Source organism: Poecile atricapillus, chromosome Z (genome assembly GCF_030490865.1).
Source record: "Poecile atricapillus isolate bPoeAtr1 chromosome Z, bPoeAtr1.hap1, whole genome shotgun sequence".
In the NCBI taxonomy this organism is placed as follows: Eukaryota; Metazoa; Chordata; class Aves; order Passeriformes; family Paridae; genus Poecile; species Poecile atricapillus.
Window position 1 is genome coordinate 130,741,855 of NC_081289.1, and position 21,670 is coordinate 130,763,524.

The 21,670-nt window shown below is 40.4% G+C and overlaps 1 protein-coding gene across 2 annotated transcripts in view; it reads right to left on the reverse strand.

Moving 5' to 3' along the window:
- PARP8 (poly(ADP-ribose) polymerase family member 8) overlaps nt 1-21,277 on the reverse strand; it is a 120,311-nt gene extending 99,034 nt beyond the window's left edge. For both annotated transcript variants that reach the window (XM_058828075.1, XM_058828073.1), the window contains exons 1-2: nt 20,918-21,277; nt 20,133-20,187 (exon numbers count right to left, since the gene is read on the reverse strand). In XM_058828075.1, the coding sequence (XP_058684058.1) occupies nt 20,133-20,187; nt 20,918-21,008 (146 nt within the window). In that variant the 5' untranslated portion in view covers nt 21,009-21,277. The remainder of the gene's footprint in view (nt 1-20,132; nt 20,188-20,917) is intronic.
- Between the last annotated feature and the right edge of the window lie 393 nt (nt 21,278-21,670).

Sequence of the window (21,670 nt, forward strand, 5' to 3'; positions counted from 1 at the left end):
ATTTAATTTAAAGTGAATCAGTAAAGGAAAATAGCTCTTGGTCACATGAATAAATCCTCTGAAGAATAAAATGCACAATGCTGTCCTGACCTGACTCAAGTTCACTGAACCCAGAAATGCACCTAGTGTCTCATTTCACCACTTCAACTTCATGCAGATTTAGTGACTATGCCAGTATGAAACATGAGGGATAGAAATTAAAGCAATCTTAAGAACAGGTACAAGTAGTTGTTTAACATGCTTCAACAGCACATTAAAACTTTTTTAGGATTTTATGTAAAAAATATATAGGTGCCAACAGTTCCAGTTGTGGATCACTGATTTGCAGCCTAAGATGTGGGAAAGAAAGCATGGAAGATGAAAGAAGTTTCTTCTTTTTGCTTTCTTATAATTCCTTCAAACTTTATTGATTTCAAAGGAAATTGTTCACAATTCACATGTTGTTAGTGAGAGCAGAAAGGGACTTGCTGAGCTGTGAATAATTACCAACTTACTTCCTTCTTCCTGGAGGGAGAAAAACTCCCAGAAATGCCAATGTCAGAGCAGACTGATACATATCCTATTAGTTTATGTGCCACCTATTTCTTGAATTGTACATGAGAGAGTACTGTACAGATTTTGGCTGGGTTCATTTTCTTCACAATAGTTTTTACAATGCTGTGTTTTGGCTATGTGACCACAAGAGACCGGTCCAACTCTTTCACGCAGGGTTGAAAGAGACTGCAACAAGGAGACAGAAAAGTATCAAAAAGGAATTCATATTCCTGGGAAAGATGTTGAAGAACCGTTTGCGTAAGAAAGACGTGGACCTGTTGGAGTGGGTCCAGAGAAGGCCACAAAAATCATCACAGGGCTGGGAGCCTCTCTCCTGAGTACAGGCTGAGGGAGCTGAAAGGCCTGCCTGGAGAAGAGAAGGCTCTGGGGAGACCCCACTGTAGCCTTCCAGTACCTGAAGGGGGCCTATAAAAAAGACAGGGATTTTTTATATGGGCAGATAGGAACATGACATGGGAGAATGGCTTCAAACTAAAAGATAGTAGGTTTAGATTAGGTATTGGGAAGAAGTTCTTCACTGTGAGGGTGGTGAGGCACTGACACAGGTTGCCTAGACCGGTGGTGGATGCCCCATCCCTGCTAGTGTTCAGCACCAGATTGGGTGTGGTTTTGAGCAATCTGGTGCAGAGGGAAGTGTCCCAGCCCATCTTGGAACAAGATGCTGTTCAAGGTCCATTCCAACCCAAACCATTCCATGATTCTATGACAACCAGTGTTGGCAACACAGGGCTCTTCCAGGTATTGCTGCCCAGAGCTTATACAGCATGAAGAAAGTGGGGATGGGCAGGAGTCTAGGAGAGGGGACAGCCAGCAGTCAACCCCAAGTGACTCTGTCTGGGGTCAGCAAGTGACTGGCAGTGCCACATGGGGCTGAGCTGCCCCGTGGGATTCACAGGGACAGCAAAAGGAGGATGCTCCTAGCAGTACATGCTGTGAAGTTGGATTTCACGTAGTGGCACTTCATATAGCGGCACTTCAAGTGTTTATGTAAAACTTCAAATACATCCAGATGTGCTTTTCTTATCTCCCTTCTCTATTTTAACTCATGCAGGTCCCAAAAGAACCATGCATCTCCAGCTTTGAAGGAACTTCGAAAACCATTAAGAATAACATATTTTGCAATGATAACCACTCTTGTTTCAGGTGTTACTTTTGGAATACTGTGAACAGTTGCTTTTAAAATACATGTAATAGGAGCAGCAACAGACCCACACCCCACTGTGGCTCACCACAGTCCCCATGTACTACTGCTGATGCCTTTTTGGGACTACCTAAAAACAAAGGCCAGACAAAATTAAGATAATAAAAAGCAGTTATATTTATTGAAGGGCCTTCAGGTACATTTCAGGCATTCAAAACCCACCCCAGGGCTACAACCCAAAAATGGATGATGGGTCACAAATTTTCACACTTTTATAAGTTTGGGCCATTTGCATGTTGGGGGTTAATTTTCCAATTACAGCTTCAGATAGTGAAGTAATTTACTCCAAGTTTGCTCCCCCCTAACTCACTTTTGTTTACATTTCTTGGGGTCTAAGACAGTAAGGTGTCCTTGATTCCCAGGCCTAGAGAGGAATTGTTTTGTCTGACCAAAATGGGAAAGCTGTAGCTAACACTGTATAGGTTTTAGAGTTATATACTAAAGAATTGGAGGATTACAAATATAAAATTCTGTCATCCCTGCAGGCCTCATTGTGAGCCCTTAACTGATCGTTACCTGCAGTAACTGGTTATATGAGTAAATTTATGTGAATCTGGATTACAAACCTTATTTAAAATCCCACTGACAGATGTTACAAACATTAAAAATGCTTCAACTTTATGCGTGCAAATATGCAAGTATTTTGTTTTCAGACTGCAAACAAGAAAGTATTTTAATAAGAAACGTACACTATATACACCCAAATGGTTTAGCATAATTAACGCAATTTTAATTTGTTTGCCTGAAATGAAAATGTTAGTTCAGCCAGGAGTTATATCTAGCGATTATATTACAGTTTGCAATCACACTTACAAGCTAGATAGACACAAATTAATTTACATGCAATTTTGAATCTGATCATGGCCACCATTAAAAATATCCTACGATTTTATCAGACTGTAATGTTTGGGGGGCACTTCCTCCAACAGATTATCTTTAGTTTTCTTTTTTGAAAAACTAAAATCTAAAAATGGACCAATTATTTCTAAGAATGAGACTAATGAAGACTATCCTTTTATCCACATGAAAAAAAAAATATATATACTTACATGCCAGAACTGGAGACCTCAAGACCATCAAGAATTCAGTGGCAAGAAAAGATGATGTTCCAGTTATCTGTCCATACAGAGTTCTGCCCATAATACATACTGATAAAACCTCTCTTATCCTACACAGCAGCACTGAATACATATGCACTTACAGATTCTGATTTTTATTCTTATTTTATTGTTGTGTAATCCATTTTCTCCCTAAAGCATCAAAGTTTATTCTTCCCTGTATTCCTAGCCTATTTTAATTATTTCAATATGGAATGCTACATTTCCTTATTATATAACACATTCCTTTCCTTTTTTCTCAAGTGTTACTTTTCTTTTTCCCTGAGACACCATCTTTCCTCACATGCTCATCTTCTCTCTGACTCAAGCTCTGACACGTAGCTTTCCACTTCCCCTTCCAAATCACATTTGTCTCCTTGTCGCTGCCTCTGCCCTTTCTACTAATACCCAGCCATCTTCATTTCCCTCAGTTTCTCCAGTGCTGTCTTCTGACTATCCCCTTCTATGCACCCATCCCTGGCTCCCAGCCGGTAAGGTAGCTCCAGCGCGCCCACCTGAGCACTGGTTCTGTGTGTCTAGTCTGAGCTATATTCCCAAGTCAGGTGTCTAGTCTGAGTCTGGACATGAGGCAATGAAAGATCCCAAATGAAACATCCCAAAGCACTACAGTAAAGCCAGGGACACCCTCTGATGTCACCAGACCTTCTCATCTGTAGATTTCATAATGGAATGAGACAACAGCATTCACTGAGTCATGACACATTCACCAAAGCTACATTAGGACAAGACTTGCATAATCATATTGTTTTAAAATTGTTAGAACTGCACTTCCACAGATGAGATCCACAGATGTTCATGCTGATGCATCGGTACATCACTTTTCCCCATTCCATCAGACACCACTTTAAACATGACTGCAATTATATGCATTCATACAGTATAGATGATTGAGTTCATAAGCTACATTATGTCATCAGTGCAATACCCAGCTGTGAAATCTCATCCAGACCTTCTCCTCCATTATCTCTAATCTTTTTAAAACATACCATCAGTGGAGGAGAACACACAAGAGCAGAAACAGGTTATAAACCACACTGTACCAAGGCAGTCTGAGGTGAAGGTGTAGAATGAGATATATAGATTTGGAGATCACAATGCATAGACTTCACTAGCATGAGGGGAAAAAATCAACTATTATTTTTCTTTAAATTAAATACACCAAGGTTGTGGGTTCAGTCTCCATATGGGCCATTCACTTATGAGCTGGACTTGATGATCCTTGTGGATAGTCCCTTTCAACACAGGAAATTCTGTGATGTGTGAAATGTATCTTAGATGTAAAGGCCTGATGCCACAATTCAGTGGCACCTGACTCTCACACAGAGAGTATGGTGGACATGCACTGTCATTTCACTCAAAACACCACAGTAAAGCACAAATCTCACAACTGCTCTGTATTAAAAGATGGATTTAGAGCAAAATAACATTGAAAAATACAGGAACTTATGTCGACTGACTCAGTTGAGTTTCACTTCGCCAAAAGAACTTTTTAGCTGATCCAAGAGACAAAAGACTGAATGCTCATTAAAAAGTCTTTGACATCTCCATTCCTAATGAGCTGTCTCCACCAAGCACGTATATTGGTGCTCCAAAGCATTCATTCAAACAATCCTACACTATTAGTCACACCCAAAATTTCTTTACAATGGATTTAGGGATCCTGAAACCAAAGTGTAGAAAAGGTAAAAAGTAAAAAATGAGAAAGGACCTGATCATGCAGAGGTTTTAAGAAATTTTTAAGTTCTATTTTCATGTTGGTGTAGCATAATTGTGGGGCTGGATTGTGCTGTCTCAGAGTTGGGCACCCTGACACCTCCACCCTGGGAACAGAACAGGATCATACACCACTGGATGGAGGGGACGCACTGGAACAAAACATTTAGACATACTTTCAGACAAAAAGGGTATAGATACCTAATGCTGTACGACTCCAGACAGGAGCCAAGTACCTCAGTTCCCTGGGAATGCAAGTCCTGACATAAGCCTGGCAGCTTTTCCTACTGGACACCTCAAGACACTTTGTAAAGCCTCTCCTCAGCACCCTGACAGCCCCACCCACAGGTGGGTCCCCATGTCAGCTCCAGTGTACAGGAAACCAGAGGAAGGCCAAAACATCTTATGAGATAGGTGTTGTAAGAACTGAGTAAGTTCCAGAGTTATTTTTCAAATCATTCAAAAGACCAACAAATGTTTGCTTCTCTGGCTGAAATGTCCCACTGCCTAACTACTAGTACACTGGCACTTGCTTGGCATGTTCATCCATCTTCACTGTTAGTGGAAAATAAAGCTCTAAATTTAATTTTAAAATATGAATGTTTCTACCATGCTGTTTTGTAAGACACCTCTGCAGGCTCATTTGCTACTTTACTAAACGTAACTGTGAAGCAGCTGTTTATGAAATAATGCAAACTGAATTTCTCAAAATGCTATTGATGACCTTGACCCTGTGACCTGGTCAGTCTTAATGAAAATTATATTAAGGAATCAGAGAATACCTTGAGCCTCTGTAAATAAATATATATATAACACTTAAACATAAGGAGCGGGCTGGGGTGGGGTGCTAGTTAGCTAGACAGCCAAGCAGATACACTGGATTAAGAGTGTAAATAAAGCCAGTATCATTTATTCAACTTTATCCAGATGATTGCAGCTACAGAAATAATCAAAGCAATTTGAAATATAAATGGGATTATTTAAAAATTGAATTTGACCAAAAGTTAAATATTTGCCTCAATTATTCCAATAAACTTCAACTGAAAAAAATGGAATAGTAAAGGTAAAAAATGACCATAGAAAAGAAACTAAACTGTCCTTTCTCTTTAGTTAGGCTTATGTCATCTCATCTGTTTGCATAATCCAGACGTGGAGAGGATCAGGCTAAATGAAAAAACCTTTTATATATTCTGTTTCAGTCAACAGACAGATCAGCAGCAAAATGAAAATGTTTCTGTGATAATCTCCTGAAACTTATCAAATACAATAATAAAAACCTCAGCAGTTCTGACCAACTGACTTCAAAATTGAAACAATCTAGGCAGGAAAGTCCCAACATCACCCCAGCCCACTCAGCCTTCACCTCACCAACCAAGCATTTTTTCCAGTAAAGCATATTACGCAGTTAATCATGAGCATATTGCAATCATTAGACATTGAAATCACTGAAGTTTGGAAGCTGTAAAGGATTCTCACTCAGTCAGTAGCAGTTAATGTCCCAGTCACTGGCACAATGTGCCACTGCAGAGCTATGGGCTGCACCCAACAAGGAACTTGAGGCTATTAAGGGTAGAACAGCCCGACTGTTTTATGTATCTGAGCCTTGAATACACATCAGTCAGATGGATTATTTATTACTTTTTGAATTTTAGTTAGAAATTTTGAATAAAGTGTGCTATTAGTCATACTCAACCCTTCAAATTAAAATAAGACAAAACCTGGAATTGTATCTCTTAAGGAAGTAATGCTACTGTAGCACATAGCACATCCCACTTCAAACTCTTGCCAGAATTCATTATTGCCATTAAAAATAAATTACAAACAACTCAAAGAAAATAAAACATAAACAGATAATGAGAAAACAGATACTTTCAGTGTCCCTATTACCTTTTAACAGATATTAATTTTAGAGGAATGTACATCTTACTCTGTCTTTTCTGTGTAACACAATCTCTTTAATAAAGATGCCTTCCCCCACACAGGCAGATTTGCACCTTAAACTGATGTAACAGAGCTGATTATCGACCTTGTGGTCTTTTTTTGCCCTACTTCCTCTTGATTTAGGTTCTGTAGTCCTTCGTGCAACAGCAACAAAAAGGAAACAGTGAACCTCTTGCTGTGACAGAGATCTCCCACCCTCAGTCACACATTAGCAAAACCCCAAAGAGTGCTGCAGAACCTCTGCCAGCCTCAGAGCCACAGTGACAAACTTAACAGGGAAATGAAGGGCGTAACTGTAACTTATTTGCATGTGTATTTTAAAAACACACACAGATATGAACCAGGAAAAAAAAGAACAGGGAAAACCAAATTATTATGAAGAGCTCAGATGCATTCAGATCTATAATCGTCTGAGAAAGGACACAATGCCAACGAGAAGGCTGACACCACGTGTCAAAAATCAACGTGTGTGCGCACACTGGGTATGATCTGAAGTGGCTGGATATGCTGCAGGTTGCTTCATGCTAAATTATTGCATAAAATTAGCAACGCCAAAGAGATACTTTCTGTGTAGTTCCTCTTCAGTAGCAAGTATTTTATGCTTAACTTGAAGGACTCCAAGACCTCTGGGAAGCAGGGGTAACAAAAAATGTCTGTGATCCTTCTTCAACTCCTCTCTTCCCAGATTTCACTGATACTGAATTTACAGAATTCCTTCTATTTGCCTGGCAAGCTTTTTGCTGGCAACAAAAGGTTTCCCCCAGTCTCAATACTATTTCTTAGAAGTTAATTGTTGATTTTACTTGATCTGACTCCCGCCAAACTGCCCTGCAGGGTTTTGCTGTCTAGTCTATAAGTCCCACTCACCCTGAGAGTGGAGGAGAGCAGCCTTTTGGAAGCACAGGTTCCCGTGGCAGACTGTCAGGCTCTGTCCCACAGAAGGCAGAGCTCACCTGGGGTGGCTCTCTGTCCTGCTCTGAAAGCTCTGAAAAAGACAATCACTGCAGGTGGATTCCAGTGCACTATCCCAGGTGTGACAGAGCAGCCTTCGGGGAGGGTGTACACACCAGAGTTTCACACTCCCACCATCCAAATGGCTCTGCAGGGCACAGTCCACAGCTCACCCCTCCAGCTGTACTTACTGGTACACCCCCCGCAGCACATTTCCTGACACTACAGGTCCTGCGTGCACACCTCACCCATCCTCTGTCTTTGAGGATCGTGATCTGCACAACAGGCAAACCCGGTTTTCAAGCCTGACCCTTAAAAAAATCACAGATATACCCAAGATGTCCAGGTGTCCAGTTTGCACCAGTGAAACTCCACCATCAGGACTCCACTAACAGGACAAGTAATTTATCTGTGACTTATACTATTATATTCATATGTGACTATTATAAATCACAGCAGAATCTATCCAAGAAAAAGCTCAAACACTACAAAGTCACTATCAAGCAGTCCTATTACTGACCAAATACATGAACATTGTCATGATTGCAAAAGTGCGCACTGAACACCCCCAGTGTTCAAAGTGACAATTAAGAGCAGCATGTACCTAATGAACCATGCATTATTACTGATAGAAATATGAGATTTCCTTTATTTAGGGGAACGGAATTTAAAAATAGTTACTGGAGAGAGACTCACAAAGGTCTACGGAGTTTGGTTGTAAAAGAGTAAGAAGACTCTAATATGAAGAACGGGAAACTGCGTAGGCAACATTGTGTTTACTTGCTTTGCCACTCTATTTTGCATTTTCTATAATGCTAAAAGCATACAAGTTCTACTGGTTCAAACTAAAATTCACTCTTAAACCTGTGCAGCATCTACAGTTAAAGATCACACACCACTTCTGAACATCTCTGTTTAGACTTACTTAGGTACACCAGAAATCACAAAAACACCCCAGCTTAAAAGGACTTTTAAACCTAAACCAGCAAACAACTCAGGCAGCAGCTGCAATTTCTTCAGCAGTGATTTTTGGGTTTTTTTTCCCTAGCCACACACCAATGAACACATGCATCCATTATTCCGGTAAAACTACAAAATAACTCAAACAAGTGTTTCAGAATCTGTATCTAAGCTGAAAAAACTGGGAGATGCTTGGTCTGCAGCTGCTTCATGCTGTTAACCTTCATGGCACACTTGCATAATGCCAACTGTTTCATGTCTGTCTGCTTCAACAATATGAACGCAACAACCAGCAGTTTTTGTCAGAATAAATCAGTATGCACAGCACCTCTGGAAAACAAAAGGCTGTAAGAAAGGAGGTGGAAAATGACAAGTTGGGAAGAAATAGGAAGACAATTGTAAGGAGACTATGTTCCCCAGTGGCACAGACAAAATAAAATTAACCAGACTTGGTGTCAAATTTTCTCTACCTTCTGCAGACTGAAGTCATCACTATTGACCAAGGAGGAGCACAGAGGTGTATTTTCTGCAGGATAAGGTCTTCCTTACCCTGTGGTATCCTGTGAGACCACCACCATTACAAACTGGTCAGTGCTTTGCCAAGTTCAGCTTAGCACTGGAAACAAAAAAAGAGAGCACTGCAGTGTCTTGGCCTTTGCCTATGAGTTGACCCCATGCAAACCTGAGACTCAAATGCTACACTGCTGAGAAAACCTGTTTCTCTGTAAGAGAACATCTCAAATCCCTATTATTTCAGGCACCTCTGCACCATTTTGGTCCTCCCCACTTCAGTACAAACTATTCCTAAAAACCATACTTTGTATCTCACTTTATTAGCCTCGATGAAACATGTCCTTATTTGTCACCTCAAATGCAAACAAAAATAATGTGTAATTTCATTTTGGTATGTAGCTCATCGTGCATATACTAAACTTTTCCATTAGAAGTCAAAGTAGATAACATTTATATTTAGCTTTGCTCTATTTAAACTTCCTTAACAAGATGAATATAATTATAGACAGGTCCGCAATGCTGTAAGCTGGCATGACTTTACCAAATTCCATGGCAATTTGTCAATTTAAATTAGCTGACAATATGGTAATAATGTTACATCACAAAAAGTACAACAGAGAAGTTAACTTGGGACAAAATAAAGATAGGAATATGCTGTAAGCAGCCACAAGAAGGACAAAAATGCTCATTAATACCAGCAATTTATGATGATCTGCTCAGTACTTATGTCAAAAGTTCTCCAACTTACATACATTGAGATATGCTGGAAATGTGCTTTGGAAATTGCCATGCCACACAAGACAGGCCACCCTTCACAGTGGTCTTCCAGTCAAAGACTTGACTCACTGTCATGCTGGCTGATTATGCCTTTTTAATAGGTGAAATAAGTAAAGACTGTAGCCAGCTTTTCTTGACCCCAAATGGTGATTGATTTATGTCCTCCATAAAACCAATAGCTTTTGTAATTTTTATCCTAACTCATTTAACTACAACTGCTGTTCTCTTCGTGGAGAGCAAATGCCTAATCCTTAGGAGCCCACTGGGAGGCCAGCATCTTCCACACATCCATGTTTGCCTTGAAGCCAGACAGTGCTAGATACAGAAGGTTTTTACCCGACACATCTCTTCGTTTTTGCTGCCCTTGGCAAAGGTCAGTTTTCTGCTGAACTGCCGGATGAATGTGTTTCTTCATGCCTTAAATAAGGCATGTTTTTTAATATGTAATATAAAAGCAATTTTTTTAATAAGTAAATTAAGTACTATTTTTTAATATCTAATCATTGATATTTAAACATAGGAACAGCATAATAAGCAATTATTCATCACAAGAGGGACAATCCATAACAAGTAAGTGCTTATGATTAAGATATAAATTCAGGTACAAAAGGAGCTTGGAGTCTCCCTGTACTTGTTTCCTCCCCATCTGTGATTCACAGGCAGAATGCAATTCTTCTAATTCACCATATCTAGGTAAAACCAAAGAAGCATTAGAATCACTCACAACTCATCACTTAAAACTAGAATACCAAAATGAACAAATAAAATGCAACAGCTAAAACACAGAATTGTAAATGTCCTTAGATTACACAGCAAAAGAGTTTAACAAAAACTGAACCTATACGTGCTAACCCCTTGTAATTTTACTTAATGCTTTAATCAACACTGAAGTTTTCTGTAAAAATTTCATCAACAGCTAAATCTGGCACAGAGAACACGTAGAAAGCAGGACTGTATACCAAAGGCAAAGGTTATGTTCCTCCTGATACCACTTAAACATATCCGATTTCACTGTTCTTGACACCCACTGATAAACAGTAGTCCTTCAGCACAAGCCTACAAAATTCTAGTATTGAAATTTTATGCCAAGTCTAACAAGCCTTGTTCTACAGCATGCTTAAAAATCTTCACATCAAAATAACTCTTTAACATTATACTTTCTGAAAATAAGAAAATGATTATGTCCAGTTTTCAGTTGTAACTCTACTACAGCTACAACCATGTATGAAAGAGTTCATTTAATATTCATAGAACTGCATTAAAACAGCAAACTATGTAAGTCCCTGTCTGTAAAGGAAGGCTATTGATAGTGCCTGTAACTGCTGCACTAAGGTATAAACCAAGTTTATTTTCCATAAGTTTTTAATACCTGAAGGTCACATTTTTTTGGTCTGACATACTGTAAAACTTTTTTTCCTATGTTTCCACTGTTTTGCAAAAATATATGTTGAAATGTCAGATTTCACACAGTTTAAATATAGACAAAATCAGTATGATCCTTTTAGCTTTTTTCACTAAATAGTCCTTGAGCAGAAATCATCATTTCTCTTTCAAGTAATTGGTTATAGCTACAAAATCATCTTGAAACATTTTCAGACTCAGCTTAAGAATTGATACTGATTCTGACTGAATGACAAGTAAAGAGGCTTTTCATGTGGCCCAGCAGATTACATTCTTAAAAGATGACTCTGTGACAACCAGTTTTTCAGATGTTGAGTCTAGAAAGACAGAGGAGGACCATGAGTTTGACAACTGGCCATCTGTCTGTGCCCTCAGCAACATCAGCACCCTGCTAAGCATGCACGAAACAGGTTTTTTCCATAGACAGATTGCAGCTCTCCAACCATCCACAAAAGTACTCAAAAATGAGAAAACATCTGCAAAGATGACAGAAAACAGAACTCTGGTCTTCAGAATTTCCCCCACTCAGGTGAAAAAATCACTCAAATCACTCACTATCATTCACTATGAGTAGTCAGCACGAAATCTAATAATCAGCAGTATCACTGTGCACACAAGTGAGCCTCATCACATCAGCAAAACTACCCTAGACTCAGAGCTGTAAATCAGATAAAGAAGTTGACTATCAACAGGTACTTTTATTACAATGAGATGCTTCCTGGTTTCAACACATTTATCAACTCCAGACTGACAGAACATCCTAATTATTTTATTTTACTGTATGTGTGAGTATTCTGGGGTGAGAACTCCCTATCCAAGATGACTTTTTCAGCATTAAGGAAGAAGAGCAAGCAAGAATGAGTGATTACAGACACACACACACAGACACACACACGCACACACACATAAAACATGTAATCTGCCGAAAAGCTAATGGCCTGAAATACTGTGTCTAATCCATAGCCTATTTTTTCTAGCTGAAAACAACCAGTGTCTGTCACAAACACCTTACACCTTTTTGGGTAGAAACATGACAGCTCAATGGTGCAAAGTAATCCTGTCTTCTAGCTTGGCTCTTAATGCGAAAAATTTTCTCTATAAACTTAAAATGGAACACTTACATAAAGCAACAAGATTTGAAGATAGCAACCTGCACAAGATGAAATGCAGAATGCTACACAATCTGAAAGGAATTTATCCTTTAATTACACCCTACTTTCTACAAATGGTATGTGACCATTTTTTGCACTCTGTTTTGGCAAACAGTACATGTCATTATCCAGTTGCCCTTTTTATTTCTGATCAATGCCTTGAGGCTGGAAGGAAACATCTGAAGGGTTAGCCAGTTTCTTCCTCTTTGTCCTTAATTTCTGGCTCCAGACAGGCTCCCACTGAGCATTACAGAGCTCTCCCTTGGAACAACTCAGTTCCATCCTAATTGTCAGGATATGCCACTATCTTCTGTCACAGTCAGGAGAAGACAAGGAAGTTTCACACAGATCTGCTGCCTTTAAGCAGGCTACAGAAAGGTACTCACCCACCACCACTGGACCAAGGCTGTTTTCTGCCTGCTGCCTTGCATGAGCAAGTGCAGTATCATGGCTTACCTGGATACCATAGCAGTAGGGGAATACCATTTCTGATGTGGAACTCCCAGGAGAACTCTGACTTGTAAAAGAAGCAATTGCCCCCATTCATTACTCAAGGCTCTTTCTTGCTCTTCCTCCCATAGAAGTGGGATGGATGCTGTCTTGTGTGAGCATGCAGAAGGCTCTCAGGGAAAGGAGATGTTTCTTCTCTACCTTGTTTGGGCTGTCTTCTTTCAGTAAGATTTTCTGTCTACTGCTACATGGGACAGTAGGTTTATCCTTATGAGTCAATTTTATGTTGTTAAAAAGGAGCTCCTTTTCCTCAGACGAGGCATATTCCATGTAAAATGGAATAATCTTCACCCTTCTGCAGCAAGGAGGACATAAATTGTCCTCTTCCACAGGATTTAGTTAATGCTGAGGCAGAATTATATGTTGGACGTTATTTTAGATTTACTCACATTTCATTCCTTTCTTATATTTAATTTTAAGTGAACTCTCCCAGCAAGTTTAAATTTACTTTCATTCTAGGTGCTGAAACTATTTTGACTCAGGAATGGTTAAACTCTGACTCAAATGAGAATTCACATTCTACACAGTAAGAAATCCATGGAAAAAAACATGCCAATAGGTATCTTCAGCTCTTTATTTCTGAGCTATGAAATATATGGGAAATTAGTAGAGATTAACATGAAAAGGCAGAAATAGCATTAGTCCCAATATAGAGAAAAATTATCTAAATTAAATTTGGCAGAGTGAACTCTGCTTTCAAATTTCAAATGTCTTACTACATTAACACTTTAAACAGTGACAGACTACAGGTTTATTTTTAGGTACTAACATGTTAAAATACGTGATAAAAGTAGAAAAAGAAGTTACTGAAATTGTTTTCTGTAAAAACATTCAAACACTCTCCCCAACTCTGTGCTGGGAAACCATTCAAAAAACAGTACATACACCTGTATGGGAAAAACACCTGCAATAAAAATTGTGATGCTTTTAAAAATGCTAAACAACCCATGTTAATACCAAGACTGCTATGTGGTGTGCCAGCTTGACACTTCTGAAAACTAGATCATTAATTTAAATGCCTAAAACCACATCTTTCTCACTGCAAGGAAGAAGTTCACAATTTAAAGTAATTGTTCTTAGTATTGGTACTGCAGACAGCTAAAAGAGGACAGCAACTTGCTTCACCAGACCTGTACAGGACCTCCATAAAACCATGCTCTCCCTGAAGTATATGTTGTTTCACGTGATGCAATGATGGGGACAGAGTTAATTTCAGACAGACTTTTTAACAGCAAGGCAAGAAGGAGCTGTCGGACAAACCCAGCAAAATAAGGCAAGCTTAGTTAACACCGTGAGCAGAATGGTGGTGGTGATTTTGCTTTTCATAACCCTTTAACATTGCACTTAATGACTCACTTTCACTATTGTGTTCGACCAGATTTCTTTTTAGGATTAGTAATTTGTTAAGTCACACTTACTGAATTTCTTGCAGTATTTACCAAAAAACTATCTATAGGAAGGTATGGATAGGTTTCCTGTATATACTATGCACAGACAATACTAGACATAGTATAAAGTTAGAATGAAGGTACATTAACAGAAGCTCAGACAATGGAAACGGCTTGTCTTACAGAGATTTTAAAACTGAATTTTTAGTAACATCTGACCCAAAACTTTTTTTTTTAAGTACCCAAGGCTGTATTCAACATCACCTAATCTACAGATTCTTTAATGAAAAAATGAAAATCACAATTCTTGCCATGTTATAGCTAAACTAAATTCCCATTTCATACCACAGACTTCTGTCTCAAAACAGTGCAATGCAAACAGTGTAGGAAATGGCATAGTAACAGCAAAAGCGTTAAGCCATATTTGATAGGAAATTGAAAGATGAAGAAATTTCCAGGTATTTTGAAACAGCAATAGACAGTTGTACCTAGTTTCTACCCCTCCTCTACTGTAAGAGTAGATTTTAGGAACTTAATTACCTACTTAGTAACCTGAACACAAAGTAACACGCAGCCATCAGCAGCAGGAGATGAACTGTGCTTGCACCAGTCCTTCCTAGGCTCTGCATAAAACCGATTACATCTAAACTAAATCCATTCAGGGCAATGGATTCCATTAAAATCAAGTTCTCGCTTTCGTAAATCATACTTTCATGAACACTTTCATCTTATGCAAGCTACCATTGTTTCCCAAAGGAACAGTCCAACCTTCCCCTTCCAATCCTAGCACAGCCAGTGAACACACTGCCATGAAATGAATCTGACAGAGGAGCTGAGCCCAATCCAAAAGATGCTAGTCTTAAACGACCTTATTTTGGAAATAAAGAAAACCAACCAAACATGTGTTTCAGTTTGATATTTTCTGATTAATACAGTTATATGTTTTAGCTTAAAAACTGTTTTTCAGTTTTCTCTTTCTTCCTATATTTTACATAAATTGAACATCAATATTAGAACACGTACCATTTATCCCAAATACATTTTTCTTTATAACCTGTATACCAAAGACTTCAGTGTTATCAGAGTTACACCAGAATTTCAAAATTCTCCACCAAATGGAATCTCTCATGTAAGCAGTTTTATAAATCCACCAAAGCAGCAACAGAGCATACCATAAAAAGGGAGAAACAGGTTATCTGTACCTATTTATTGTCAAGTGGTTTAAACACCTGGTGGACATAATGTGCTAGAACTTCAGATAGTAATTTCATCTCTAACTATAAAGTTACAAGCAATTTAGTCACTCTTTCTGTGGCACAGTTCCTTATCTGTGAAATGCTTCACTACTACAGGGAAGTGGAAATTAACTCATCATTTTAGATGAGAGCTCCTGATACTAAAATAACCTCCTGAATAAAACACAAAAAGACAAATATTCAAATGAAAACCATGTAAGATAACAAACTGTCATTATTATAAGCAAAAAAAACCAAATACTTCAGGCCAAAATTTCCTTGCTTTTTCAGAACTGCCACTGCTACAATCATTGTGGTGAAGTACAGAAGGCAGAATATAAGTCCACTGCATGAACAGGAGATAAGAACTTTGCTGGCAAAATTAATCTGTATGTTCAGGTGTTATCTAGTTTATTTGCAATACGCTACAGTATTAGATCTCATTATTAGTTCTCATGCACAACCTTATCGTCATAAATATGACGATATTAATTGTCATTGTTGTGCTTGCCTTATTGTCCTTCTCTGCCAGTGAGAGTCAAGAACATATTTGAATGAAGTATTCCAGGACTGATATGATGTCCTTGTTTAGCCTCAGGGAAAAAAAAAAAAGCAGGGTGAGAAAAATACTAAAGAGAAAATACATTTTTTCAACCAAGCACTGCTTCTATGTAAAGCATGTCAAATGACATATAAAGTGAAAACAACTTCAGGGCAGCACGCATTTTTATCTGAAAGATGACAGATCAGCAGATCTGTTCAGTCTGCATGGTTTCTGGAGGAACAGTGTTTCATACAGGGACAGAAAAAGGAAACTAGAGATTCTTTTAAAATGGAGAACTCCACATGTTCACAATTTGATATGTTTTAGATCCCGCAGATATAAAATAAAAAATAAGGCAATTTTTAAATTTTCTTCTATATATAGTAAAAGGAGAGTAAATCTTGCACAGTCACAGCACCTGACTGAACACCTCTTTTTATAAGAAATCAACCTAATTATTACTTTCTCACAATGAAATAAAAATCTATAAAATTGATATATAATCTGCCCTCTATTTAGTGCACACATTATGCACAAAGATGTGCTTTTACTGATAAATTGCTTATTACAACCTTCCCAAAACAGGTCACATCTCTGCAGTGACAAATAGATCTAATAATCTGGAAGCGTGAACACAATGCATTAAGAAGTACAATCTAAAAGGATTGTCTGAACTACTACTAATTTACTATGGGATTGCAAGTTAACTCCACATAAACAATAATAAATGTCCTCTGTATCAGGCTTATCTATTTGGATGGATCTGCAGCGTGCTCACTACCTTAATATTTCAAAAGTGCAGAAAGAGGCTGTGCAATCAATCCAAGCAACAAGAGAAAAATCAGATAAAGTCCGAGAAGCTGGTCCCAAGGTAAAAAATATCACACAGATAAACTTAGCAGTTTGAAGAAAAAACCACAAACCTCAGGTCCTCATAATAACTGAAATAATGCAGTGTACACTCTAATAGTACAGTACACTGTCTTCCATGGGCTTACCCCGATGTACTGTGAATCGAGCTCTGGGTTTATAAATTAAGATCACTGATAAACAGACATAAACTTGCTAGTACTGTCATTTGCCAAAGAATGTTGCTTCTAAAACAGACTGTTTTTTTTCAAGGGCTTCTGCTTTTCCATGTAATCACTATGGCTAAACCAAGGCCGTATTACACACTGACCTAAAAAAAATATTTAAAGGAAACAAAGCATGAAAAATTCTTAGTTCCAAGCATGGCTAATAATGAGTACTAAAGTCCTGTAATCTTCCTTAAATACCACTTCTACTCCTACTCATTCAAACCGTTTCTTGGTTTGGTTTGAACACCCGTTCAGTGAACATCCACTCCTTTGCCCATTACTCTAATGTTTGTGCTCCTGTGGACTGAAAAAACAAAAGTCATTGGGCTGAGTATCTGAAGCAACTGAACAAGGCCTGCTGGCTGATGAGTCCATGGCCATGAGATAAAACAGTCTGTATCATTTCAGGACAACTCCTGAGTGCAACAATCAAAAAATGGTCTTACCACTCTGGAACTCTGAGCACTGTGGAAGTGCACAGCTGTAGCAGAGTCAGCAGGAAAAAACTCATACCCAAAGGCCAAAAGAAGCTCTTAGGATGACCTTGTGCTCTCCTACACTGTTACCATGTATAAATCACTGCTGTTGACCCAGTACTGGAGACTTGCCTGACTGCTGCAGGTGCTGCATATAGCTGCTGCTCCAGGAGAACCTCCTCTAAGAAGAAACCACTCACACACCTCTGATGTAAGAAGCTGAAGTCTTGTTGAATAGCTTTCATTTTACACACTTTATATGTATGAGAGCTTACTGCCATAAGCCTGCCGCTCAGTACAACACTGCACGCTAAGAGTACTTAGTACACTAAGAGTGCTGAACAACTTCCTAAATCACAATACAAACAAGGAGGGAACACAGAGAACAGAAAACCCTTCTGTAAAAGGACACTTTTTAAATGTTCTTAAAATGTGAAAAGGAAAGTGGAATTTGAGTGTGTTCTAAGTAACAACCCACTTCCACCAATTCCTGTAAACATTAAGACTGTTTCTCAATTCTGTTTGAATCATTAAGGCCCTGAGACTGATTTTCAGTCATCAATTTCTTGAACAAATGCTGACCCCTCTTAAAATTCAAAGCTGGGGAACGTCTTCCATTTCTCACTGAGCAAGTGCCAACACTTTGTTTCAACATAGATAAACCAGTTTGTTTGCCATTAGGGTTTTTATTTTATTCAGCTCAGAAAATGGAAACAATAGACAAGTTTAACTTCCTGTTTTCTTGCTATGATATTTGGTTTAGAGAACAGCTCAAAGTAACTTTCATATTCAATCATTTTAGTTAAAATGATAAATAGTGTCTCTGTTAAATAGTTTTTACTGTATTGATTCAAAGGAGTCTACTCCATTGCAGGTACTGTAAAGAAAAGTACACCTTTATTGACACCAAGAGAACATGCAGGGGTTAGCACCTCCATATGCATGTCTGACTGTGGTTCATTTTACACAGGCTTTTATATCTTCACAATTCTAGCATCCACCCTTGTTTGTTTGCTTATCTAAAAGGTACAGTTTTAAGGGCTGGGATCTTACGTAACTTGTGGTTTCATTATCTTAGGGTTGCAAACATGGTAGATAGTTCTATCATATTCATCACATTTATCTAACTGGTACCATGCTTTGCTATAACTGTGTTTTATTGATTACATTCTTCCGCTTTCTGTCTATTAAAACAGAAGTTATGACTTTGCATTTTTCTAGCCTTTCACAACAGTGAAATGCCTCTCCCTTCTTATCACCTTAGCCCACCAGGGCTAGGCCCTGCTTGCAAAAGTGATTGCAGTTACACAGTTACAGTGATTACGCAGCACTCACACCTTTAAGGTTTCGTGAATTCATACCTATGCTAAGGTGCTTATGACAGTGAGGCCTGTGTTTCAGTACCAATCCTTTCAAAACTGTCTTAAAACCACAACAAAACAGAAGTTATATTAAAATACTGAAGGCAAAAGTACACTATGAGACACCTGAAAAAATTACTGATTTTTTCATATCTGGGTGAAATATTCTACTTCTCTGAATATGACAGAAGTTATCCTTTCCTTTAATAGGAAGTGGTAGGGTAGTGAGGTGGGAAAACATTTTTTCTGAACAATCCTGGAGCCTGGGGACCATCTGGGAGTCTGGTCCTACAGCCAGATCCCAAAGTATGCACAGAGGGAGCACTGATGGCTGTGGGAGTGCTGCCTCCACTGAAGGTTCACTTCCAAAGAATACAGAAGAATGCAGTACTTTAACATGATGTATCCCAGAAAGAAAAATGACAAAGATACCTGAGAAACTGAATTACTAAAAAAAACCCAAAAAATAAATGCAAAACTTCTTGCTAAATCAAATTTTAAAAATCTAGCTAAAAGAGACCAACTCACCATTTACTTTTAGCACCTTATTAAGTAAATGATAACTAACAATCAGAGAAAACAGAAGAATGTGTTCAAGTTTCTACATATATTTTGTTTTGAAAACTGACAAGCACAACAAATGCTGAAATATATTTTGGGAATGTGTATAGGTACAATCCAATTTATAACCACAAGCTTGGATCCACTTAAAAATAATATTTAAACATGCAATACAACATTTTCTGAGCCTTCTAAGTTATACTGACATTTAATTTAAAGTCCCAGGAATTTAATTTGGTCAACTGCAGACAGCCTTGCATCTGCCATGAGACCAAATATGGCTCTCATGCATCGAAGTAAGCTGCTGATGTGAAATTTGGCCTATTTGTTATTACAATCTTAACTTTTCCCAGTTTTTTAACATGAATTAATTTCACACCATTCATTGATGCATTTGCAACGTTACTGTTAGGTTTACATACGGCAGGAATCCTACATTTCTACATAAATTGAGAAAAGAAACAGAGAAAAAAAGCTTCAGAGGAACCTTGGCACTTTGAAGAACGAGCCTCTGACAGCTAGGATCACCTTTCTCATCACCGGTCTCCACACCTCTTCCTCAGTTTACATTTGCACGAAGGCCGATGATTTAATCACCCTTCTTGCAAAAGATTAGTAAACAAAAAACCTGCCACGTTATTGAACCACTGCATTTCACTGCCACCAGGAAATGAAGTCATTACTGTATAAAAAGTACCTTTTGGAGCCTCCAATATAGGTGAAGGTAAAGGTGGAGTCTGAGTACCTGAAATCTGAAAGACAAAGAGCTGCTTTATTACAACTTGTCTTAATTTTGGCTGAAGTAGCCGAGGTTTTACGGAGCAGCGTTCAGCTCCCGACACGGGGGCGGTGGAGGGGGAGTCGGGGTGAGCCAGAGGAAATGCAGCATCTCCCCCCAGCCCCTCGCAACAAGTGCCCGGTGCTATGGCAACGGCAGGGAATTCCATTGTCACACACGGCAACAGGCAGCCGACAGCCGGGCTCCTGCGGCGGCTCACCGCGACCGGCACCGCCGGGGCGCCGGGAATCGCCAGGGGAGGGCGGCAGGGGCTCTTGGCACGGCCCGGGCCCCGTTTGCGGCTGGATGTGCCACCGGCCTGGGGCCGGGGATCAGGGCAGGCGCCGAGGGCGGCAGGGCGCGGACGCCAGGGAAGAGCCGCGTAGAGAAAAACCCCCGAGCTGCGCTCGGCCGCGGGCTGCGCCGGGCTCGGGCTCGCACCCAGCGCTCCCGGTGCTGCGTGTGGCCATCGCTACGCTCCCCGCCTCGGGATTCCGCCCCTTTCCCGGCCGGCGCCTGGTCTCCTCTGCCCTCATATGCCCTCGGAAGGAAAGGAGGAAGACGGGGTCTGAGAGCGGCCCCGCGGCCGGGAACGGCGGTGAAGGGCACGGGCACGGCGGGAGCGCGGTCCGGGGCGGGCGCGGCGGCGGCGACGGCGACGGGAGCCTCCGCGCCGCCAACCTGGCGCCCGGGGACAAACTCACCTGCAAACAGGCAGTCCTTCTCCGCCTTGCACTTTTGGATCACAACGTCAATATCCTTCTGAATCCTCTCTTGTCTTGAACACATCCCCATGAAATAAAGCCCAGGGGAAAAAAATAGCAGCCTTTATTTCCACCCCACCCCACCCCCCGCGCTGCCAGGGTTTTTTTAAGATTCAGCCCGAAAGAATGAGCCCGGGGCTGACGAGCAGGAGCCTCCCCGGCGGCCCGGTGAGATCCGTTCGGCCGGTTGGAGGACGTTGGAGGCAGGCGGCGGGAGCCGATGTTGTTTGCCAGATGCGCCCGCCCAGATGTGCCGCCGCTGCCGGCGAATGGCAATTTCCTCACAATGGATCCAGCGGAGGGTGGCGGCGGCGACTTGGGATCCCCCCACCCCCCACCCCCCCCCCCCACGCCCTCTGGGTTTTTTGGGGTTGGTTGGCTGGTTTGGTCTTTTTTTGGAGGCGAGAAAAAAATTTAAAAAAAAAAAAAAAAAAGGGGGGAAAAAAAAAAAAAAAAAGGGCGGGGGGGCCAAGCCGACCCGGCCGCTGCCGCTCACATCCCTGCCCCTCCCGCCAGCAGCGGCGATCGCCGCGCAGCAGCAGCACAGCGCGGAGAGCCGGCGGCTGCACCCGCACCCGGTCCCTGGCGGCGCGGCGGGGCCGGCGCTTGCTGCAGCGACGCCGAGCCGCAGACCCTCCCCTCGCTCCCGGCCCGGCACGTACGGCCCCCGCCGGCTCCCCCGGCGGAGGCGGC